The following is a 23,081-nucleotide window of genomic DNA, read 5'->3' on the forward strand; positions in this document are numbered from 1 at the left end:
GGCAGATAAAATTCAGCAAAAAGAAAAATGTAATTAAGACATCCCTACTTTTTGGACTTTCCAACAAGACATGTAAATACATTACCTAAATTAGAGGCCTTGTTTTGGGCCCCAGTAATCCATCCATGAATGTAAGGAACGTACCACTTTGACATCATGTACTATTGCACCTAATCACTGTATTTTCTTTTTTTCTCTCTCTCACCACAGGATGACATGAGTGACTCTCTGCGGGACTACACTAACCTCCCCGAAGCAGCGCCTCTGCTCACCATCCTGGACATGTCGGCTCGCGCCAAGTATGTACGCGACGTAGAGGAGATCACGCCGGCCGTAGTGGAGCAATTTGTCGGCGACTTCTTGGCTGAAAAGCTCAAACCAGAGCCCATTTAAAGAGGAAGTCCAAATATAAACCGGACACGCTATATGGGACTCACTCCATCATCGAACCCTGACCTGTTGCGACTCCCCCCTCGCCTTTCCCATCCTCTTACTATCTCTCCCACCTCCCCTCTGACTTTGTCAGACAGTTAGAGAGATGTCTCACTTTTTACTGACATTTTAACTTTTTTTTTTTTTTTAGACATGTTCTCTTTTCACGGAGTCCTCTTTTTCTCCTGTGGTGCCTTGCATTGACGATAGTCCCTACAGTAATATATATGGAGATTCTGTTGGTTCTTTTTTTTTTTTTTTTTTTTTTGCCTCAAGAAAAGTATCTGTATTTTATTTTTTTCACTCGATAGTATTTCTGAACTCTAGAGAAACCCAGAGAATTACGCAGTGGACCTACTTATTCAGCTGATTCTTTGCCTTCTGTTTTGTCTTTGAGATCCTTGTTACTTCTGGTTTCTGAATGATGTTGAGAAACAATAAAATGCATTTTTACAGTTGTAGTTCACATGTAGTTCAAAAATGCTCAACCTCAGTTGGATGTAGCTGTAAGCCTTTCTGGCCCTATTTAAATAAAAACACAGGTGCACATACAGTAAAGATCACATTAAACTTGCTTGTAACAGACCAATGACTGATATTTGAAAAACCCCTGTGTCTTGTGTGTGTTATGTGAGTGAAAGTCATCTCTTGCCAGTTGTTAATCGTGGTTCTCATCTCAGTCATTATGAGGATTTTCTGTGAAGGTCCCATAATGAAAAGACCAGGTTGTTTCTGAAGGCACAGAAATGGTGTTTGAAAAGTGTTGAATGTAGAAATCCCTGTATTCTGTTGCTTCAGTCATTACTTCTCACACCCATTAAAATTCACTGGCAAGCACAAAGTTTTGCTCCTTTTAGGTTCCGACAATAAAGTTAGCTCTTGGATATGTAAAACGCAATGAATCACCAGTTCCTTTGTTAGAAGTACTCAAATAATGGGCCGAATGCAAATGCTGCATTTATTATGGGAGACGGTATGCAGATCATTTCTGTTAATGCAGACTCCAGGTGGGATGAAGTTTAGTGACTTCTGCATATTTGCATAGGCTGCAGAACTAGGATGGCCTTGTCCTTACTAGAATTATGCCTCAAGTGCATCTATTTAAAGCTCTCAGGAAATGATAGGGAGGCGTAAGAAATGGAGTTTTGTGCTTTTATTTTGTAAAGGGAGGGGAGCATAGTCTGGCTTTTTTCAATGAGCAGGAAGAGTCATTTAACTTTTCCTAATCCCAGATTTATCTGTCATTTCAACTTTCCCTAGTGAGATTTATTGTGTATTAAATATTTTTCTGTTATCTATGGTAGTGCACTCACATATTGGTTTTGGGCTGACAGTTGGATGAAATAAGGAATTTGAAGATGCTACCCTGGGCTCGAAGAAATTCTAATGACCAGTTTTAACAACTTGATCACATTTTCCAGACAAATAAAAAATTCCTGGATGCATCCCTAAAAAAAAAAAAAAAAACCTGTGAAAAAGCCAAACGAGGCATAAATTCACTTGGCATGAAATCTGACAATCATTTCACAAATCCCCGATTGAAATTCAGTGTTTTATTCAGGACAGGATGTAGAACGGAAATTTAAATAATTCAGTTCAGTCTGTAGTGACAATGATAAATACACACTGGTATTACGAGCAAACATCATGAAAACTGCTCCTCTGCTTTAGATTTCCATTTCCCTCCAGGTGTCTGCATCAGTTTCAACAGTTGCTTCCTGCCCTCAAATAAAAGGATGCTGGCAGCCATAGCTGAATTCAAGCTGTCCACCAAAGGAGCGACGGGAATGAAGAGCCTGCGACCGGCGGTTTTCTCAGCCAGCTGGACTGCTTCTACACTCAGACCATGCGTCTCTCCACCGATCACAAGAGCAGTGGGACTCTGTGCCCAGCTCTCATGGTACGGCTGTAAGTCCACTCTGGGAAGTGAAAGTCCCCCATCCTCACAGTCTGAGTCCGAATCAGAATCGTATTCCTCGTAGCGCATGTTGTTGCGATTAGGCTTTGTGCTGACCCAGCCATAGTCTCCCGCTTTGGAGGGTTTATGAGACGCGTTAACTTGCGAGTCCTCCGTTTCTCTGCTTCTGTCGGTGCCACAGCTGCTGTCAGCCACATGGACAGTGACGGGTTTAGGGAGATGTTTCTCCACATCGTCCCAGTCCAAGCTGGGATAGATGGGTAGGCGGAAATGGGCGCCCATTGCTGCGCGCAGAACTTTAGGCTCCCAAGCGTCAACACAACCTGTCGGGGGGGGGTAAAAAGCAAACAGATTTAAAAAAAACAAAAAAAACACAAGCAAAGAAACAAAGCCATATTCAAGGGGTGGAGTTCACTTATTCACATAATTAATTGATAAGCATACCTTTTGTGAGTAGGACATTATGGCAGCCAGCGGCGGCAGCACATCGCAACATAGTCCCAAGGTTGCCAGGATCTCGGATGTTGTCGCATATCAAGGACATCGGCACTGAATGACCTTTACTAGCGAAGTTCAAACGTGACGGGTCCGGACGAGAAAAGATGGCTGCGGAAGAAGAAGTCAAAGTCAAAAAACAACTCTGAGCACCTGTGCTTCATAATGAACCAGAACTAAATACGTGACCCTCACCGATCACCCCTTGCGGGGCCACAAGGTCGGACCAGATCTTGATGTCCTCAAACTTGACTTTGACTAGCGTGGCCCTTTTCAGCTTGTCTAAAGGCAGCTCTCGCAGCCGGTCCACGGTGCTGAAGAACACCATCTGTGGGTTGGCTCCAGCATCCAGGGCGTCACAGATCAGACGCCTGCCCTCCAGCAGGATTTTACCCTGGTGCTCCCGAAATGTCCTGGAGCGAGCAACACTCGCTAACCTCCTGAGAGGACAGATGCGGGGAGATAGAGAGGCAGAGATGATTACAGTGGGAATATGAATAATGATCAGAAATATGATTGGAAACATAAAGTAGCCTAACATTGAGATACTGAAGTAAAGTGTCCTACCCTGCTTTCTAAACAACTCGCTTTTTTTGCGACCTAATCAGAGACTGACAAAGAAGATAAAATCTCACGATCAACCAATCAGACCTTATCTTTTAAATGGTGATATCTGAGACAATCATGGCAATAATCCACTGCTGCCTTCATGAAGTGACACTTACCCCAGTCGTTTATCTCCAGGGGAAGCCCTCTCGAAGCTTAGTCCATCAAGTTGATCCTTTACAACAGCGTGTCTTATAGTTGAATGCACATTACTCGCTTTAACAAAGTCCTCTTCAGGATGCTTCACCGTAGATGTGACTTTTCCCACCTTCTGCCTCTGGACTTCTCGCCCTGCTGGCTGAGGCTGTGGCCTCGGCTTGATGACTTTATGCGTCTCGTTTTCGGGCATCAACACTCGGACAGGTTTCCTCCTCAGTCCGCGTACATACCGCTTCGATTCCACAAGAACAACACCGCCTCCCCGTGATAGAAAAGCACTTCGCTCCATGGAAACGAGACATATCACGCTTCTCATGTACGCCGCCATGTTTGCCCCGTTTCTTCTTCTCTTGTTTCCCGGAACGTTGCACTAACACAAACCAATCTACTTACCGCCACCAGCTGTAGTGAAGGTGACACTACATTTAAGTATATAAAATAAATCTATTTTAATGGGTAAAGTTAATAATTCACAAGTTACCAAACTACTTGCAGTCTATTTGTAAATATGTCATCTTCTTCGTTTACTTCTTTTACTTTTTATTTTCTAATTTCAATTAACGGTCACTGTGGGCTGGTGCTGTAGCCTCGCGATAGAGTGTGACATTATGGGCGATACCATTAACCTGAATGGATAGGGGTGGCGAACGTAGTTTTAATTATTTTTATACTGAGTAAAGATGTTTCCCTTCTCCATGGGGATTTAATAATGTAAATGAATCAATAAAGGCTAACACAATAACCAGGAATCCTACTTACAATTGTAAATTCCTGCTGTTTGCTTACCTCTGTGTTTACTTTCAACCAATCGACGACAGAGAACTCGATCATCAAGGACGCTTAATCGCTCCCTGCTCACCGATCGTCACTCACAGACATCATTAACTTTTATATCTGTCAAGAAACATGGCATTGAGACGAGCATTGCATTTTGTTTTCAAAGTTGGTGACAGGACCAAAACGGCCACGTTTTACCGAGATGTTCTGGGTATGAAGGTACATTTGATGAGTTTCATTTAAAGGCCAGAAGCAATTAATTAACGTTGTTTTGTGTTGCGTAACGTCAGTTAGCTAACGTCAATTTCTCCTGTCACGTGAGTCACACATTAATAAATGTGTACTTCTACTGAATGCACATTTTCTCTTCTCATTCATTTTAGATTCTACGTCATGAAGAGTTTGAGGAAGGCTGCAAAGCAACGTGTAATGGGTAACGTCAGAAAACTAAACGCATATCTGAACTTTGTACTCACAAAGGTGTACAACACAGAGTTATGCAGAGCTGTTAATCCCCACTACACTCATCCTGTGTCCATACAGCCCGTACGATGGGAAGTGGAGCAAGACGATGGTCGGCTTTGGCCCTGAAGATGACCATTTTGTTGCTGAACTGACATACAATTATGGGGTGGGAGAGTATCAGCTTTGCAACGACTTCTTGGTGGGTGAGAGTTAAGTGAAAGACTTTACAGAGGACAACACCATGTCGTGTTGTAAAGGCTTGTTGTCATATATATATATTACCCATATATATATATCTTCACTTTAGGGGCTCACTCTGCAGTCGAGCCAGGCTGTGAGCAACGCTAAACGTCTGGGCTGGCCTCTGACTGAGGTGGGGGAGGCTCTGTATCTGACCCGGGCTCCTGGAGGGTATCCCTTCTACCTCGTGGACAAAGAGCAGCCTCACAGTGGTGAGTGACAATGAATCAATAACTGTCGTCATTTCATCACGTGTGTCAAGGAAAAATACCAAGCTTCACAAATGCAAAGAGTTGCTTGGTTTCATAGCATTATACATTTATTTATAGCAATACTCATTTAATTGTATTATATTGGTCAAGCTAATTAAGCATATGTCATTATATTTTGTGTGTTTTTGATTGATTTATTCAATGATCAATCCACACATTAATAATATATAATGAATAATAAGTATGATCTGCTGCTACAAAGATTTTTTTTTAACCCAAAAATAATTTAATATAACCATGTCATGACTTGCTCCACGGTATCTTTTAGTTTCTTGGAGTAAAGCTCATTATCATATTTTCTTAATGGGAATTGCATGACACATGAAAAGTTTCCTGTGACCATATCTCTGATGCAGCACTGGCAGCTGGGGCAGACAGATGTGCAGTATGCTGAAGAGGAAAGCGTTCAGCACTAACCTCTGAAACTTTGTTCCCAGACCCGGTGCAGAAGGTTTGTCTCGGAGTGTCGGACCTCCAGAGATCGACCCACTACTGGACTACGCTTTTGGGAATGAAGGTGGTGGAGAAGAATGAGGAAAAGAAAACGGTGCTGTTGGGATTTGCAGACACTCACGTGAGTCAAGTATCATAGAAATAATTGTGTTTTGTATTTTGTATGTCTTTTAGTCTGACTGTTTTATTTCCATGCAGTGTAAACTGGAGCTTCGTGATAACGGTGGGACAGTAGATCATGGAACAGCGTTTGGGAGAATAGCATTTTCATGCCCACGGGAACAAGTAAAACATTATGTCATGGATGCATTCTAGTAAGTGTTAATATTGGAGAAAATCTTTAGCATTTTCATCATCAATGTTTTATTACATCCCACAGCTGCCGGACCTGGAAGCCTTGATGAAAAAGGAAAATCAGAAAATTCTCACTCCATTAGTCAGCCTAGACACTCCTGGAAAGACCACAGTAGAAGTGGTTATACTGGCTGACCCAGTAAGTGCATTATCAATGTAATGCTGTAATAAAGTTAAATTAGTCTCTGTTTTTAAAATGAACTCACCTGGACAATGCTTGTTTTAGGATGGTCATGAAATTTGCTTTGTGGGAGATGAGGCTTTCAGGCAGCTGTCCAAGGTGGACCCCGAAGGAAACAAACTGCTTGATAAGGTTAATGTTGCTTCAATATCTTCCTCTCTAGATTAAATATGCTACATGTATTTGATATTCACCGTGCCTGTGCTCCTTCTGCTTTCAAACTTGTTTTTCAGGCTATGGCCGAAGATAAAAGTGACGAGTGGTTTGCCAAACACAACAGACAGAAAGCTGCTGCATGACATGAATTGAACACCATCAATGATGACACTTTGTGGAAGAACCACTTGTTTGTTTAATTTTATTGACATGCTTCCAATGAATATTGGACTGTCAACAACACAGATAGGTGTTCAAAAAGTCAATTTGATTCAACTTACTCCATTTAAAATGTTTAAAGATGTTTTGAGAGGCTCCTGCTAGCTGTTTACTGATCATTCAGTGTCATGTAGTAGAAATAGTTTAGTCATGTTGTTGAATTACATTGAATCTAATAATTTGTAAAGATAAAAAAAAAAAAGTGAATAAATTGAGTTTCTGTCACTTTGTCACCATAGTGAAATAGTTTGATTGTGACTGTGTGTGTTTACTGTGTATGAAGTGGGGGTGGCCTCCTTGAATGACCCTTTATGTTTGAGTGCAGAGTATAATTAAAGATTAGTGTTTACTTGGCGCTGCGACAGCTCCTCTCCCACTAGTCACAGTTCTTGGCTGCAAATCAAATGAGCTGCCGGCTGAGCGGACCAGGAGTCAGTGTTTCCTCTGCTGCCCGAGCAGAGAGCTAACTGTCACATGAGACGGCTCTTTGCAGCGCTATGAAGGTGTCAGGGTAAGCAACCTATGACCTGGTGCCGACGGAAGTTAAGACATCTTACAGCAGTAACCCCAAATGAACGCCAAGTTACGTGTGCCAGCTATGCTATGCTAAGTTAGCCGTAGCGTTAGCTTGCTAACTGATTTGCTACTGATTGTTTTGGATGACGCGGCGACAAGACATCTTAAAACTGTTTCGTGTTTTGTTACTTTGAGCTAACGCTGTAACGTTAATCCCTCAACACCGGTTTGAATTGGTGGTTCGTTGACGAGGACTAAGTGTAGGTAACACTGTTACACGCTGAGTGATGAAGTTAAGCTAAGTGCTGTTTCATGTTCATTTCTAACTACACTAACGTTAGTTAATTAGCAGTTAGCACCGCGAGGCAATAGGCGTTGTTGCTTGAAAAACATAATTAACGTTCGTTATGTTTCTATAGAAAATGGTGCGTCACTTTGTGAAAGTGAAGGACGAGTTATTGATTATTGTTTTTGTTTTTTATAGCAGCCAGTCACACGACTCTCCCTCCTGCATGTGAGGCGTGTTCATCTGAAGTCTGTTCCTCTTTGACAGCAGCTGATGGAAGAAGAGACAGACTCATGTCCGAGATTTGGGTGTGAACGACTCGGGACACGATGTCTCTCTTTCTGATCTCCTTCCTGCTTATTCTTCTGCTCGGGATCGTGTTGTTATGTGTCATTTTCAGGTAACCATTGAAACGTGTTCAATTCTACTGTACATTTTTTAATGCAACTGATGTTCCACTAGTTGTAGGATTTAACCCAGATGTGTCTTATTTACATGAACAATTATTTACAAAATCTAACATTTCTGCTCTTTCCTTGTTGCTTCTAGGTGGCTCATCTGCACCCTGGCTGTGCGGTTCTTCCAGACTGCACTGAATGCTGATCTAAAGATCAAATCAGTCGGGCTGTTTTCTGTCCAAGGCGTCAGTATCCAGTTTCACCCCCAGCACACTCTGGTAAGACACGCTGTGTTTACACGACATTTATGTGGTGAGCTCATTCAAGGCGCGTGCTTCCCCTTCAGGGCTTCATGTTTGGCTCAGTAATGGCAAATGGCAGTTTGTCAACTGTCCCAAAAATAAATCAAGGATACTGTTTGACTTCCTGTACCATAACAGTGAATCTCTTTATGACAGGAAATTGACAGAATATGGATTTCGAGTAAACTTCTAAACCAGGATTTGCCGTAAGTTGTCATATTTGTTGTCAGTTGGATAGTTTGAGATGAAATCTTTCAGCAAGTCAGTTCAAGATTCAAAAGCTTTATATATATGACATTAAGTAACTTTGTAATTTGAGACAGCTACTGCATGTTTGTGTTTCAGGAGGTACCTGGCGTTGTGCGTTGGCGAAACCAGAGTTAGGTTCGACTTGCAGGCACCACTCAGACCTTTGGGGAAGAAGAGCCATGGAAAAAAGTCTGGGAGGATCTCAGTCAGCCCCACAACGCTCCGCTTTCTGTCACAAGTATGGAGCCTCACTAAAGGTTCGCTCTTTGGCTAAACGCATTCGTAGACGGCGTCCCACTTCTTCTTGTCTTGTGTTTTCAGCTGCTGTCATTCCACGTCAGCTCAATCAACGTGATGGTCCTGAACCTGGCATTGACAGAGTCTCTATGGCACATGACCGTCGCAGGCATCACCTTGTTACTAGACCACCAGAGTAAAAGGTAACTGCGCAGTTCGCACTCTGTTACGTCTGTCTACCAACGATCTAATTTAATTATTACATTTAATAGAAAAGACAGAAGGATCAGCGGATAATGTTATGAACTTTCATTACAGGTTGGCGTGGGACTTCTCAGTCGGGCAGCTAAGCAGTAAAGTGCTTAAAAGCAGTCAGTTGGTAAGTTCTTCTGTTTCCCCTGAAATGGAAACGTGTGATTGAGTGCGAGTGACTAACATGCGTTCCACTGTAGGATATATGTTTGGCTGAAGTGGCCCTGAGCCTGCTGCTGTCTGGAGACGTGAGCCTACCGGAGATGAAGCCAGGTTCTCTGTCCCTGAAAGTGAGGACACTCATAGCAGAGCTCCATGAGGGACTATTTCTGAGCCAGCTCCTGCTGCCCCCCTCTCCCAAAACGAGCAATCAGGAAGCATCTGGTGAGCAAACACAAAGTGTAATCTCTGAAATGCCCAAAAGTTGTTATGAGAATAATTTAACAAACAAACTTAGCAATGGCGAGTGAGGAAGCATGTCAACTTGTAAAGCCACAATATTCAGCACATATACTACTATTAGCTGTATTTATCCCTTTATTGCCCAAGAACTATAACTATGATGGCTCTTATGGTTGTTTTCCATCCGTGAGCCTCTGCTTATTGTAAAACACGTGGATGTCTACTGTTGTCTTTGATATTTTTAGCTGTTCTCTTAAAAATGAGGACACGGTCACATCATAGAGCTGCATTGACTCTGTAGGTGTCTGAAATGTCCACATGCTGAATGATGAATGGATACAATCTGACCTACCCAGGAAATACAGCACACGCTATGCAATAAGTTTAAAAAGTAAGAAAACAATGTCATGTGTTCAGTGTTTTTATTGACATGTGTTGTTAAAACTAGAACCCCAGTAGCACAGACATCAAGGTTAAGGTTGACACTGTCCTCTATATAAATATACACTAATAACTGCAAAAAAGAAGAATATGACACATTAGCTCACTCAGGTATTTCCACGCCAAACATATTTTTGCATCATCAGACAGCTAAAAAATGAAGTAGAATACATTCGCTGTAGAGTAGGCCTAGAAAATATGCACCAGCTGGCATATAGACAAAGCCCCAAACTTTATGTTTAATCAACATGTTATTGTATTCATTAGACTTTGTAGAAGCTTTTTTTTGTTTTGTTTCTACAACCATTTAACAGGTTATTTAGCTGTGGCAGACTCAACAGTTTTAATTGCATCATACATCAATACTTTTGTGATTTAATAGTATTGGTGCTGTTTCCTCTCAGAGTGTGAAAGCACGGTGTTCATCCAGACTGAGACGGTGGAGCAGCTTCATCGGCTGGTTCCCCACAAGGTCAACATGGAGTTTGATAATACGAATGTAACCATGTCCATGCACAGCCAGAAAAGGTGAGTCAACGTTTTTAACCATCAAGTGCATATAGTTGTTGTTTTGCACAATTCTATTCCATCGTCTGCTTCTTCTTCCTGTCGGCACAGACACCTGAACTGGACCCTGAAGTCTTTAAAAGTGTGCTACAGACGTGACGACGAGCAGCTCCCTCTCAGAGGCTTCACTCCTGAGCTGAGCTTTCCCCAGAGCAGCCTGGAGCTCCTTCTCGAGGGTCAGTGGACAGCTGGGTGCCACACGCAATGCAGAGAGAGTTTCACGAAGGAGAAAGCTATGAATAACACATTCTGAATTTATTTTATTTTAACTGACAGATGGACTTCTACTCTCACAAAGTAGGCAAAGAATCCTTTGTGTGAACACGCTGAAGACAGCCCTGCAGGTGAGGAAAGAGGCTTGATAGTCACAATACAAGAGCAAAGCTTCTTAAATCCATAACTGACATTATTTTGACTTGGTCTCTTCTATTTTTCTACATTTAGATTACGTCAGTTGACATCTCTGGGTCATTCACGATCAACACTTGCATCATCCACTACCGTCACCAGGAGTTATCCCATTGGCTACATCTATTTCCATGGGAACAGCTAATCCACAGGAAGGCTGCACATAGAAAAAGGCAAGTTGCAAATAGAATAAAAAAATCAAAGGCTTCGATTCAGACATTTTCAGTGACGTCTCTAAAAGAAAGTTAACTGTAGTGATTGGATCTGTGTTCTGTCACAATGACCTAATATCTTTTTTCTCTTCCTTATTCACGTTTGTGTTCGCACATCACTCATTCTGTATTGTTCTTGTTCCCGTGGCGTAATTGTGTCGTGTAGTCCATTCGATTATTTGCCCACCCTCCTCTTCCTCAGGCGCCTCCCTCACCTGGACGCCCCCGTGATGATCACCTCCTCCGTGTCCAACGTCAACGTGTCTGTCCAGCTGGGGGACACGACGCCGTTCGCTCTCGGCTTCCTCTCTGCTAGTGCAGGTACGGTCGGCTCTTTCACGTGCTGCACACGTTCACAGAGAACTGCAGGGGAACGTCATGTGATGTTGCTGCTACAGAGCGACATGAGGGCGTTGTTTGCGTTAATGTATAACCTCAACATCCGATGGCGAGCGGCAGCACTTAATGTTATTACTTTACATCGTGTTAAAAGTCCTGTGCTGTTGTCGCAACACGTTTTCATTCAGTAGATCTTCGTGGGTTTTATTCTGAAGGCAACCTTTGGGTCAATCTTTTTCCAAATATGCCAAACTAGATAAGATAAGGTCTTTTCTTAGAGTCACCTCTAAATGTTACACATTAACTTGTACTCCTTTGTATCCATGTTAACGTTTAGTGGCTTTTGTTTTTGGAAAATTACATTTTTAATGATGACTTGCACTTCCTGTGTCTGTAGAACTGCAGCATCTTCTTGACATTAAAGATGACGCAGAGATCACAGAGTCCCAGAATGTGCACCGGCGGGCCTCGCTGTCCCTGGACAACTTCTGGTGGAGAGTGGGTCAGGGGTCTCACATCCAACAAGCACCCCACCCTCCTGGTAAACATGTGTGGGGAGAAGCGCTGATTTTAGACTCGCTCAGTCTTCAGGTAGGAGCAGAAATACTGAGAAACCTGTTTTATTGCATGTTTAATGATCCATTTTCACATGTATTGGGTTTGGTTTCGGATTTATTTGTATACTCGAATGCTAATGTTGGCGCACTTCTAATCTCGTCCCTCCAGGGGAGTTTCAACCGACCCCAGATGGAGTCGAGTAGCAGGGATCAGAGCTTGAGTGTGGAGTCCAGCCTGAAGGGGCTCCAAGTGGAGCTCTCGGAGACCTGTGCGCTGTGTCTGTCTCGCCTGCTGTCCCTCATGCGTGTTCCTCCCGACGCTGGGCCACAGCTGCCAGATGTGGCCTCAGTGTCTCCCTCTAGTGACGATACCGTTCCACCCATCCCCTCCTCACAGCTCCAGCTGCTGTTCAAACTGGACTGTTGTCTGGAGGACGTCAATGTGTTCACACTGTCTAATCTAGCGGGTAAGTTATTTCAGAATGTGTCAGAATGTTGCATGGCTTTGAGCCGTGAATCACTATATGTGACATAAACGGCACTGTAAGGAACACATTTATAGTGGGCTCATAGTCGTAGTAATTCCTCAATGCATCTTTATTATCGTTATTAAAGACAACAGCATGCACAAAACTATCTGCTCTTCAGTCCATCAACACCTTTCATGATCTTTTATTTCCTTTTGTTCTCTTTAGGAGCCGTGTCTTTGCGAATGGACACTGTCAAAGTCCACAGCTCTGCAGAGAGATCCACGGTGTCTCTTCGGAGCATTAGCTTGTCAGCGATCAAAGCGCTCACGGATAACATGGAGTCGTGTTGCCCCGCCTCCAAAACCCCCCATCCTGTGCTCAAACTCACCGAGATAGCCTTTTCTTACTTCATCCCCACCCACACCTTACAGGTATTCAGATCTCCCATCAGTTTTATTTCCCTGAATGGAATGAATCTCTGTGCCGATATTCATATGTTGTGTCTCAAATCAGGTTCAATGTGAAGAGGAGCTCACTGTCGAGTGGACGCCGCCCGACCACATGGTCTTATTCCAGCACATGACTGAAGCTCAGGCTTGTTTTCGGATGCTTTGTGGAGAGAACGGAGAGGACAGTCCAGTCCAACCTGCGCAGAGTGAAACCATGTCAGACCAGAGTAGAGGGCTGTGTGTGCGTGTTGAACTGGGCGTGACCCGTCTGACAGCCCACGTCAGTGAACAAAACTACATTCTCCTGCACACGGAAGCCCTCGCAGTCTCCAAACACGCTGGGTCCATGCATATACGCTCTCCCTCCATGATCCTCAACCTGGATGGCAACGACATCGTCACCTTTAAAAGTCTCGACGTTGAAACGCACGCCGAGTCGACGGAGATGCAGCCGCACAGAGACGCATTCCCTTTCCTCGCCACTCCTCACAACTGTGTCTGGGTCCTCACTTGCCCCTCTCTGGCTGTCGAGTTCCCCTACCAGTACAACTTCTCAAACACCTTCGACATGGCCATCAATGTGCAGAAGTGGCTGAAGACTCTGCATCGCTCGCCGAGCGCCGCCGCCGCCGTCCAGCGTCTGCCTCCTGACCTCGTGTTCAAAATCAGCCAGTTCTCCTTCGTCTTCCTGGACGACGTATTTGAAATCAAGCTGCGAGACAACTACGAGCTAATGAAGGATGAGAACAAGGAAAGCGCCAAGCGTCTTCAGCTTCTGGATAAGAAGGTGGTGGATCTGCGCAAGCAGCACGGAGAACTTCTCCCTGCCAGAAAGATCGAAGAGCTGTATAGTACGCTGGAGAAAAGTCACATTGAGATCTACATCCAGCGCTCGCGCCGCCTCTACGCCAACACGCCCATGAGGAAGTCTCTGCTGACCTGGACTGTGTCGGACTTGGAGCTAGTAGCCCTGGCGGATCAGGGTCTTCATGGGCCGGAGAGTGTGAGAGAGCAGCTGAGGGACATCGACAGGATCAGTCCCTTCCCCAGAGACGGGCTCCCTCTGGTGGTCCAGTGGTGCCGTGCTGTCAAGTTCAAACTGGGTGCATTTTTGGGTAAGTTGATGACAATTTACAGCATTCATTTGCAGATATGCGATGGGATTTAGATGAGACCAAATTGGAGATAACATGTCATTAAAGGCTTCATGGTTTTAGCTTACTTAAAGATGTCTGTCCTCTCTTGCCAGTGAGAATTCGGGATTACCCTCGCTACCTGTTTGAGATCCGGGACTGGGAGCTGTCGGGCCGTCTGATTGGGACAGAGCAGGATGGACTGGCCCGGGCTCATCGCAAGGAGATTGTCCCACTTGGTCCGCCATGGGGAGATGTGACGGTCCACCGGAATATGCCACCACTCAAGTTCTACTATGATGTCAAATGTGAGTTATGGGAATCATGCTGTCACCGTGCTGGTTTACTCTCTCACACACTGTACGTTTAATATCTCTCACTGAATATTCTCTTCATGCAGCGAGCATCTCTCTGTACACTATTGTGTGGGGGCCGTGTTGGGACCCTGCCTGGACTTTGATTGGCCAATCTGTCGACCTGCTGACTAAACCCACAGTTGACCCCTCACCTCTGCTGGCCTGGTGGGACAAAAGTCGTCTCGTTATGCACGGGCGCTGGGTTATGGACATTGACCAGGCCAATCTTCATCAGCTGGCTACAGAGGTAAAGCAATGTACACCTAAGAAAAACTGTTGTGAGTCTACGCAAAGACAGGTTTAGCAAAGTTATGTTTGTGACAAATCGCTTTAAATCAGTTGACATTTACACTCGGTGTGTCACTGAGTGTATGTTTCATGGCACATTCTGCTCTCTTAGTGTTTATGTAACTGAGCTATGTGATGCAAAATTAAATAAATCACCTAATCTCATACAAAGATGAACCTTGCATTCTTACAGGACCCTTACAACACGACAGAAAACCTGCATTGGGAGTGGAATATGCTGAACTTTGACTGGAACCCCGGCCAGTTTGTTTTTAAAGGAGATTTGGACGTAAATGTCAGGACGGCGTCAAAGTAAGTGGAGGTGTCAGATGTGGAAAAAAATCTTTTACGTGCAACTTTTATTGAATCATTCAGTAATACAAGTCCCCCTTTGTTCCATACTAGGTATGATGATATCTGTTTTCTACACCTGCCCAACCTGTGTATGACCCTTGACCTCCAATGGCTTTGCCATGGCAATCCCCACGACCACTACGGTGTGATGCTCTGCTGTGCGGAGAACGTTGCAGACGTGATCTCAGGACAACCTCATGACTCCTACAGAGCCTTTCGCTCTGAGAACCTCAACTTCTCCATCACCATGGACCTTAACCAGCACTGTGGCACAGGTACCTGCAGCTCTGTTCGATACTCTAGCCAGGCTCAGCCCTTTGCGCTTTAAAACCAGTGGCATGTTTGTATTCTGCTGTAGAGAACTATGTATTTCTTTCTTTGTAGAATCCTCCCAGCCGCGAGTTCTGCTGTATAGCAGCACTTTGCGCTGGATGCAGAACTTCTGGGCCACATGGACGGGTGTCTCTCGACCGATCTGCAGAGGCAAGCTCTTCCACAGCCTCAGGCCTATCCGCAAGAAGCTGGGTCAGCACTACAAACAGATGTCCTACACAGCTGCCTTTCCACAACTACAAGTACGTGTTTTTCTAGTCTGCCTTCCAGCAACCGCACACTACAAATCTGCTTGCTGTCACTGTAACATCTGCATCAGTTGGTGTTGTCCCAAATATTGAAGGTAAATATTTTGGGGCTTTGAAGCTTTGGTGAAAAATATTCATCGTTGATGCATAATGAATAATATGGAATTATTATTCATTGTTTCACACATCTGAATAATGATTACTACTGTCTGACAGACAATTAACTGAGTTCCACCCCTTTTGCCCATTTCACCCACACCTAATATCTCTAATATCTACAATACATTTCTACATATTGTGTGTCCTCCAGGTGCATTACTGGGCCTCCTTCGCCCAACAGAGAGGTATCCAAGTGGAGTGCAACAAAGGCCACGTCTTCACTCGAGGAGCGCAGAGACTTATTCCACAGGGTACACGTGTTAACATACCATTCAGGAAAAAACTATTTATTCATACACGCATGATTTTATGTTGATTCCTGTGCGTGTGTGTGTTTTATATATTGTCTCTCAGCTGGCACCGTGATGAGGAGGCTGATCTCTGAATGGAATGTGACCCAGATGGTTAGTGAGCTATCTCAGGTGACGGTTCACCTGATGGCCTCCACCTGGGACGAGACGGCTGACCACCAGATCAACGCACAGGTGAAGAAGACCCACCTGCTCAGCCTGTCCTCCCTGAGCTACCAGCGACAGAGCAACCGCATGGAGGAGGTAAAAGCCCGGAGGTGGCTGCACTACAAGCCTGTCCTTCACTGTCGGTGAACTCGTAATCGAGCTCTTTTTGTTTATTTCGGGACAGGAGGTGAACCAGAAGGATGAGACCTCTTACACGCACAAACTGCGCCTGGTGGACCTACGTGCTTCCTGGACCACCACTAACAGGAACATAGCCTTCGGGCTGTACGACGGTTATAAAAAGGCGTCTGTGCTGAAGAGAAATCTCTCTACTGAGGCGTTAAAGGGTCTGAGGATCGACACACAGCTGCAGACCAAGAAGCTCAAACGCTCTCCTTCCAACTACTCTCCCACCACAGCCCCCACCACACCAGTTACGCCCACCGTCAATCGAGCAGAAAAAAGTCAGAATGAAGGTAAGGAAATAGCTTGACAAAGTAAAAGACAAAAAGCAGCTTCTATTAAGACCCACTAACCTCTTTCTTTCCACTTTTTTAAGGAACATCGATGCTTCAGAAACTGATTGAGGAAACGGACAAGTTTGTGGTGTTTTCGGAGGAGGATTCAGGGGTCAGCGACCAGCTGTGTGGCATCGCAGCCTGTCAGACGGACGATGTCTATAACCGCAACTGGTTTATTGAGTTGGTCAACTGTCAGGTAGCTGCCTGGTCAATCAAATTCCTACTTAATGTCACTCTAAAAAGCATATTTACTCCAGTTTTGTTGTTTTCTATCTTATTGAAGATCATGTATACTATTATTAATTGACAAAATCCAACAATAGTGGCTGCAGCATCCTATGACGATGGCTGATAAAGCTGTTTAAAACCTCCACAAATTTGTTCTTTGATCTTGAAAGGCTTCTATTTTACCGAATTGATCTTTTTTCTGAAAAAAATGGTGTGTGTCGATCTGGCCCAGTGTTTTATTGTTCTTCTTCTTCTTCTTCTTCTTCTTTGCTTTTCCCAGATGATGTTGCGCGGCACAGAGACTGCAGGCTGCGTGCTGGTGTCTGCAGCGAAGGCTCAGCTGCTTCAGTGTGAGCACGACCCAGCCTGGTACAACGACACCCTGAAGCAGAAAACCACCTGGACCTGTCTGCTGGATGGGATGCAGTACTTTGCCACCATGGAGCCCAACCCATCTGAGCAGGAGGACAGGCAGTTGTGGCTGGAGGTGAGCGCTGCTCTGTAGTTACATTAGGCTGTCTTAAAGACCGGGACGAGACAAAAAAGCACAAATCAGCATAGTCTTACAACTACAGTTCTCTTTAGTTTTTCCTCTTTCTACTTTTGTTGCGGTGGTACAATCCATGAAGTTCCATTTCCTTCAAACAGTTGTTAAACCAGGGATTGTTCCTGCTCTTGATTTTGCTTCTCATGACACTGTGTTGTGTTTAGGTGAAAAACATAGAGGAGCACAGGCAGCGTAATCTAGACTCGGTGCTGGAGCTGATGGAGAGCGGCCAGGCTGTGGGAGGAATGGTTTGCACCACCACAGGTGAGTTACTTCTCAAACGCAGGATCTTTTCTTCCTTGACCACGTGGAAACGATTCTGCGTTGAAGGACACTGACCACGCAGACACCTAAAGTCCCTTTTCTGTGTCTGTAGACTGGAACCAGCCAGCCCAGGTGAACGAGGCTCAGCAGGTTCAGCGAATCATTTCCCGCTGTAGCTGTCGAATGCATTACATCAGTTACAGTCACGACATCAACCCAGAGGTGGCCACGCTGATCAAACCACCGGAGCTGAGGAACAACCACGAGAAAGAGGACCTTCTGAAAAAGCAGGCTGGTATGTCTGACCAGCTCACTGTACACCTTTTAGCCTGCGAGGAATAATGCATCTGGGTTCTTGTACAATGTTTTTCATTAACACCGTCGGGTGGGGAGCATATATTAATACTAAATCACCATAGATGAGCTTTAAAGAGTTTTATTATGTCGATTTAACAGGGGCAGTGGACACCTTCACCCTCATTCACCACGATCTCGAGATATCCACTAACCCCGTTCAGTACGCTATGATCCTGGACATCGTCAACAACCTGTTGTTACACGTGGAGCCCAGACGCAAGGTAGGCTGGAGCACCAGATGGCCAATGATCCCAATTCATAAAACATGTTGTGATGTTTCCTCCTTACTCATTGTGTGTTGTTGTTGTTTTTTAATCTTCTGGACATGTAGGAACACAGTGAGAAAAAGCAGCGTGTGCGTTTCCAGCTGGAAATTTCCAGTAACCCTGAGGAGCAGCGCAGCAGCATCTTGCACCTCCAGGAGGCAGTCAGGCAGCACCTGGCCCTGATCAGACGTGTTGAGAAACAGATTTACTCCAACATCAGGGTGAGTCACATGGTGCTGTACTCCTTAAGTTGCAACTGAGAGTTTATCTGGAAAACAAACAAAAGAATATTTGATTCAATTTGAAGGCACAATCTGAAGAACTGTACGGCGATGAACTGATGGAGGTCAACGCAAGACTGCAGAACCAGCTAAATCAGGAGAAGAACGACATGCAGATGAAGAGTGAAGAGCTCAACATCCTCATCAGGTCTCGCATGCGCACGGATTCACGTGAAATACTGACCGGAAATGTCGCACAGGTCGAGAAATGTTATATTCTCTGTCTTTCAGGTGTTTTAAGGACTTTCAGCTGCAACGGACGAACAAGCTGGAGCTGCGTAAGCCCCCGGAGGATGTGAGTGTGGTGAGGAGGACGGAGATCTACTTTGCCCAGGCCCGCTGGTGTCTCACCGAAGAGGACGGCCAGCTTGGCATTGCTGAGTTGGAGCTGCAGAGGTTTATGTACAGTAAGGTAAGCGCTGCAGACAGGACGGCAGAACCGCTTCTTATCGGCTCTCATATCCTCTTTTACTATTTGCACTTCAGAAAAACGTTCCCTCTGTAGCTCTCATTTACCCTTTTCTAGCGTTCTGTATTTGAAGAACCATCCTGGGATAACAAGAATATAGGTCACATCTATACTATAACACAATGTGCAGCACAATATCCTAAGATGTCTCACTCCTCTCACTGATAATGAATCACTGCTGGATGGTGAATGTTGATGAGTGTGAATACTTTTCTTACCACAGCTAAACAAGTCTGACGACACGGCCGAGCATCTGTTGGAGTTAGGGTGGTTCACGATGAACAACCTCCTGCCCAATGCATCATACAAGGTACAGTTCTCTCTCATTATACAGACAAGGCAAAATAATTTGATTTTAATAACATTTTAGCCTTAAAGGCAGGGTTGGTAATCTATGAAAATGATCAAATGCTCTGACAAAAACAAAATCCAGGATCTGTGAAAGAGTTGGCAAGGCTCAAGGATCACTTTTAAAACCTCGTGTACTCTTGTTAGTTGTATTAAGATAGCCAACCCTGCCTTTAATTATACAACAAAATGCAGTGACATCCGTCCTTTTGATGCTGACATGTATTTTCCAAAAAGCCTCCACTATGTGCTATTTATGACTCTCTGCCTGGTTTCCTCTGTGCAGCGTGTGAGGGTATGTACAGTGCTCGTACAGTGACAAGACTTGACGTCTGTGTTGACTCCATCTTCAGACTTTCATACTCAGTGTTGCATGTACACTCACGGATTCCTTGATGCATGTGTGAACAAGGACTCATAAGTTACGTTAACTTGGTGGCGTTGTCCATGCTGTGTTCATTCTATCATCAGTGACGTGTGCCGTTTAAAGTCAAACTGACATCAAAGTACCGTCTTCACACCACATCTGACGAGAGCTTTATTTTGTGATGTCTCATTAACTCCCTTTTGGTTTTACAGGTTGTACTTCGTCCTCAGAGTAACTGCCAGTCGGGGCGCCAGTTTGCTTTGCGTATCTTCAGTAAAGTGCGCCCTCCTGTGGGAGGAATCTCCGTTAAGGAGCACTTTGAGGTGACGAGTTTCACGCCGCACATGCAGCCACATTCACGGAGAACATCTGGATTGTGTTTTTTTTATTTTTATTTGAGCGATTTGTTTCCATCACCAGGTGAACGTGGTGCCTCTCACCATCCAGCTGATGTACCAGTTCTTCAAGAGGATGATGGGATTCTTCTTCCCAGGAAGAAATGTTGAGGAGGAAGAGGTCACTGATGAAGAGGACAAGTTCAGATTGGTTACTACAGGTGTGTGTTGTCAACATGACGGCAGTCAGCTGAGTAGCACTCAGTCTGCAGTCTCTCTGTGGGGTCACCAGCCTGTAATCTAACCAGCTGATCAATAATAGTTTCCATCGTCTCTGATGTGTGTGTGTGTGTGGTATCAAATAGCCATTAATGTGTTATGTCATCGCTCTGAGCTATTAAAAGGCTCTGTCATGTTGGGTATGACCTTGAGGTGTGTGTGTGTGTGTGTGTGTGTGTGAGAGACACTCACTGGGAGTATAAGGTGTAGGGTGCAGAGGCCACAGTGCTGATGCGATCTGTGTCACAGGTATCCCTGTGAAGCCTCGGCAGTCATCGGAGGACACCATGGGTGCTATGGGCCCCAGCAAAGGTGTCGCCCAGGGCCTGAACCGCACCTCGGGGGTCCGGAGGTCGTTCAGGAAACCTCCAGAGGTATTTGTGCTCTCTGACTATCGGTGCTCAGACGTCGAGGATAAGAAAATGGAGAAAATGTAATTGGTTTATGATTTCCTCCCACCAGCATCCTGTCGATGACATTGATAAGATGAAGGAGCGAGCTGCTATGAACAACTCCTTCATCTACATCAAGATTCCACAAGTGCCCCTCTGTGTCAGCTATAAGGTGGGTGTTCTGCTGCTACTGAGCGCTACACTCTTTAATTCAATCCCTGTTCATTTTTATTGATAAACTTGAATGGAAATAAGACTGAAAAAGATTATTCTCTCTTAACATCTTGATCTTAAAACAGCTACGGTCATCTATACAAAACTAACTCTAATTGTTGGAAATCATAATGTTCATGACTTCCTGGCACTTTATTGGCACTGGATTTTGGCCCTTTTGGTTTTGGAGGAAAACTAAAGATACAATTGAAGTAAATAAGATTTAAGGGTTTAATTCTTCAGTGACGGGGCTAAAAAAAAGGTGTAAAGAATAATTAGAATAAAAATATAACTCAAAATGTATGTTTACAGCTTGTTTCTGATGTCCAAAAGGCCAAAAAACTAAACGTATTGTAGGTTTAATTCCCTTTTTTTTGGGGTTTTTGAACGAATGTTTGGCTCTATTTGAATCCCCCTTATTTAGGGAGAGAAGAGTAGTGTGGACTGGAAGGACCTGAACCTGGTTCTGCCCTGTCTGGAGTACCATAACAATACCTGGACGTGGCTCGACTTTGCAATGGCTGTGAAAAGGGACAGCCGCAAAGCTCTTGTAGCACAGGTACACACCATTTGACTCCTCTTCTTATTAAATGTTCACACACACAAAAATAGTTCTGTTTTTATGAATGTTTTCTAGTATTTGTTGCTCCTCGCTGCTCAGATGATAAAGGAGAAGCTGCGTCTGAAGCCGGCGTCGGGCTCAGAGCTGCGGGGGAAGGCGTCCGAAGGGAAGTCGGACACCAGCCAGCAGCAGCAGGAGGAAGACGAGAAGGCCCGGCTCCTCATCGGCCTCAGCAGCGCCGACAAGAGCTCCAGCAAGAAGAGCATCTTCAGCCGGCGCAAATGAAGCAAGAAGCGCTCGCACGGAGGATCCACAGCAGCAGCTGCCACACTCCCTCGCTACGAGGATCAGGGAAAAACTGCCTCTTCAGCATATCAGTCCGGCTTTGTGGATCACAGAGGGAAAAAAAACTGTTTATGGAGATATCGCACTGTATCATATGAGCCTGCTGAACTTAGTTCTGTTTTTGTTTTTGAAATAATACTCCAAATTTGAGTTTATGGCCACAGGGAACTCAAACAGGTCTCTCTTAAGGAGGAGACCGTGTGTCTCAATGAGATTACCTGTGTATAGAAAAAAAGAGCTCCAGGAATTACCGCTGTGCCATTTAGACCAAATGCATATTATTATATTGTTTATCTGTGTGCCATTAATACTTCACTCTGCATTTCATACACCTAATGATGACCACTTGCGTTGCATTGAATGTAGCGAGGAGTATTTACAGTGTGTAGCTAGCACTTCACTGTTTCCTCTGCTTCTATTAATGCAAGACCGAGAGCACCTTTTCCTGCTGGCTCAGGAACGCCGTGCTTCTGCCTGAATAAATAAGACTCAACTGGAAGCACCTTCAATGCTGTCCGCTGTAATTAAACAAAAAAAAAAAATTAAATCTCATAAATATATATCATGTTTTACTAATGAAAGGTATTGTAAATGGCTGTATGAGTGTCGCTGTGACAGGAAGGCCTTTTTACCCATAAATGACCACAAGAGATTTTCTATATTCACCTGTAAGTGACTGTGTGCATCCCTCTGCTATAGCTGTTCTACTGTACCTCAACCCAGTGCGATATGTCGACAAGAGAGCAGCAAACACATTTCAATGTGTTGTACAACGTCGCACTTGGCTTTGTGGCAAACAGAAAATATGTTGCAGCTAATAACGGAGTGTATGTTTTGTAATTTTATTACTAAAGCACTTTTTATGCAAAGTATTTTGATATTTTTGTAACCGCGTCTGTTTTCTGTTGAGTTTCTTGCCTAACGGTTCTGCTAAGCTTATTGTTTCTGTCACAAGAAGAAGAAGAAGAAGAAAAATGCCCCGAAACGTTTCAATCATATTGCGAAAATAATTCACATTGCAATGCTCTGTGGCTTATTGTTTATCTGTCAATAAAAACAACAGTTACAGTCTCTCCGTGGTGTTTGGATTCTTGTGCGCAATAGTAACTTTGTGAACAGAGGGGTGGTCGATCATCCATCCGACAGCCTGAACTGGAGCGGAATCG

General features: G+C 44.4%; 4 protein-coding genes across 14 annotated transcripts in view; 3 read left to right on the forward strand and 1 right to left on the reverse strand.

The window, feature by feature from the left end:
* nxn (nucleoredoxin) overlaps positions 1–2,363 on the forward strand; it is a 56,811-nt gene extending 54,448 nt beyond the window's left edge. The window contains exon 8 of the mRNA XM_076100723.1: positions 211–2,363. Within this exon, the coding sequence (XP_075956838.1) occupies positions 211–393 (183 nt within the window). The 3' untranslated portion in view covers positions 394–2,363. The remainder of the gene's footprint in view (positions 1–210) is intronic.
* mrm3a (mitochondrial rRNA methyltransferase 3a) lies at positions 1,966–4,108 on the reverse strand. The gene is made up of 4 exons (XM_076100722.1): positions 3,571–4,108; positions 3,041–3,285; positions 2,795–2,956; positions 1,966–2,673 (listed from the first exon to the last, which is right to left on the reverse strand). Exons 1-4 carry the CDS (start codon positions 3,936–3,938, stop codon positions 2,078–2,080), a joined length of 1,371 nt encoding a protein of 456 aa, XP_075956837.1. The 5' UTR covers positions 3,939–4,108; the 3' UTR covers positions 1,966–2,077.
* Positions 4,109–4,448: 340 nt separating this feature from the next.
* On the forward strand, positions 4,449–6,952 carry glod4 (glyoxalase domain containing 4). Of its 5 annotated transcripts, none has more exons than XM_076100724.1 (9): positions 4,449–4,606; positions 4,771–4,820; positions 4,931–5,051; positions 5,160–5,304; positions 5,802–5,938; positions 6,016–6,102; positions 6,197–6,310; positions 6,398–6,484; positions 6,586–6,952. In XM_076100724.1, exons 1-9 carry the CDS (start codon positions 4,517–4,519, stop codon positions 6,649–6,651), a joined length of 897 nt encoding a protein of 298 aa, XP_075956839.1. In that variant the 5' UTR covers positions 4,449–4,516; the 3' UTR covers positions 6,652–6,952. The 5 variants fall into 5 exon arrangements, with proteins under 5 accessions (XP_075956839.1, XP_075956840.1, XP_075956841.1 ...); XM_076100725.1 differs by having other exon boundaries at positions 4,467–4,598; XM_076100726.1 differs by lacking the exon at positions 4,449–4,606 and having other exon boundaries at positions 4,765–4,820; positions 4,931–5,061.
* Positions 6,953–7,090: 138 nt separating this feature from the next.
* LOC142959451 (bridge-like lipid transfer protein family member 2) lies at positions 7,091–22,986 on the forward strand. 7 transcript variants are annotated; one of them, XM_076100714.1, is made up of 40 exons: positions 7,091–7,238; positions 7,728–7,929; positions 8,079–8,205; positions 8,386–8,435; positions 8,575–8,716; positions 8,800–8,918; positions 9,034–9,094; positions 9,168–9,351; positions 10,215–10,338; positions 10,429–10,553; positions 10,654–10,721; positions 10,822–10,958; positions 11,200–11,318; positions 11,734–11,927; positions 12,063–12,360; positions 12,589–12,794; positions 12,877–13,927; positions 14,062–14,253; positions 14,346–14,548; positions 14,783–14,901; positions 14,995–15,218; positions 15,328–15,518; positions 15,835–15,934; positions 16,038–16,237; positions 16,326–16,617; positions 16,701–16,858; positions 17,171–17,377; positions 17,602–17,701; positions 17,814–17,996; positions 18,158–18,279; positions 18,390–18,545; positions 18,632–18,753; positions 18,837–19,017; positions 19,298–19,384; positions 20,002–20,112; positions 20,210–20,345; positions 20,653–20,777; positions 20,866–20,967; positions 21,433–21,567; positions 21,646–22,986. In XM_076100714.1, the coding sequence occupies exons 2-40, from the start codon at positions 7,859–7,861 to the stop codon at positions 21,853–21,855; spliced, it is 6,732 nt and encodes a 2,243-aa protein (XP_075956829.1). In that variant the 5' UTR covers positions 7,091–7,238; positions 7,728–7,858; the 3' UTR covers positions 21,856–22,986. The 7 variants fall into 7 exon arrangements, with proteins under 7 accessions (XP_075956829.1, XP_075956836.1, XP_075956830.1 ...); XM_076100721.1 differs by having other exon boundaries at positions 21,670–22,986; XM_076100715.1 differs by having other exon boundaries at positions 7,731–7,929.
* The last annotated feature ends 95 nt before the right edge of the window (positions 22,987–23,081 follow it).

Source organism: Anarhichas minor, unplaced genomic scaffold, assembly GCF_050575085.1.
Source record: "Anarhichas minor isolate MPS153535 unplaced genomic scaffold, ASM5057508v1 ptg000026l, whole genome shotgun sequence".
Classification (NCBI taxonomy): domain Eukaryota; kingdom Metazoa; phylum Chordata; class Actinopteri; order Perciformes; family Anarhichadidae; genus Anarhichas; species Anarhichas minor.

Coding starts and splice junctions, on each gene's coding strand:
- LOC142959451 (XM_076100714.1), top strand. CDS start 7,859: ATGTCTCTCTTTCTGATCTCCTTCCTGCTTATTCTTCTGCTCGGGATC. Junction 13,928..14,061: donor CAAACTGGGTGCATTTTTGG/GTAAGTTGATGA, acceptor CTCTCTTGCCAG/TGAGAATTCGGGATTACCCT. Junction 17,378..17,601: donor ACAGGCAGTTGTGGCTGGAG/GTGAGCGCTGCT, acceptor TGTTGTGTTTAG/GTGAAAAACATAGAGGAGCA.
- glod4 (XM_076100724.1), top strand. CDS start 4,517: ATGGCATTGAGACGAGCATTGCATTTTGTTTTCAAAGTTGGTGACAGG. Junction 4,607..4,770: donor GAGATGTTCTGGGTATGAAG/GTACATTTGATG, acceptor CATTCATTTTAG/ATTCTACGTCATGAAGAGTT. Junction 5,052..5,159: donor AGCTTTGCAACGACTTCTTG/GTGGGTGAGAGT, acceptor TCTTCACTTTAG/GGGCTCACTCTGCAGTCGAG.
- mrm3a (XM_076100722.1), bottom strand. CDS start 3,938: ATGGCGGCGTACATGAGAAGCGTGATATGTCTCGTTTCCATGGAGCGA. Junction 3,286..3,570: donor CCTGGAGATAAACGACTGGG/GTAAGTGTCACT, acceptor CTGTCCTCTCAG/GAGGTTAGCGAGTGTTGCTC. Junction 2,957..3,040: donor GGCCCCGCAAGGGGTGATCG/GTGAGGGTCACG, acceptor CTTCTTCCGCAG/CCATCTTTTCTCGTCCGGAC.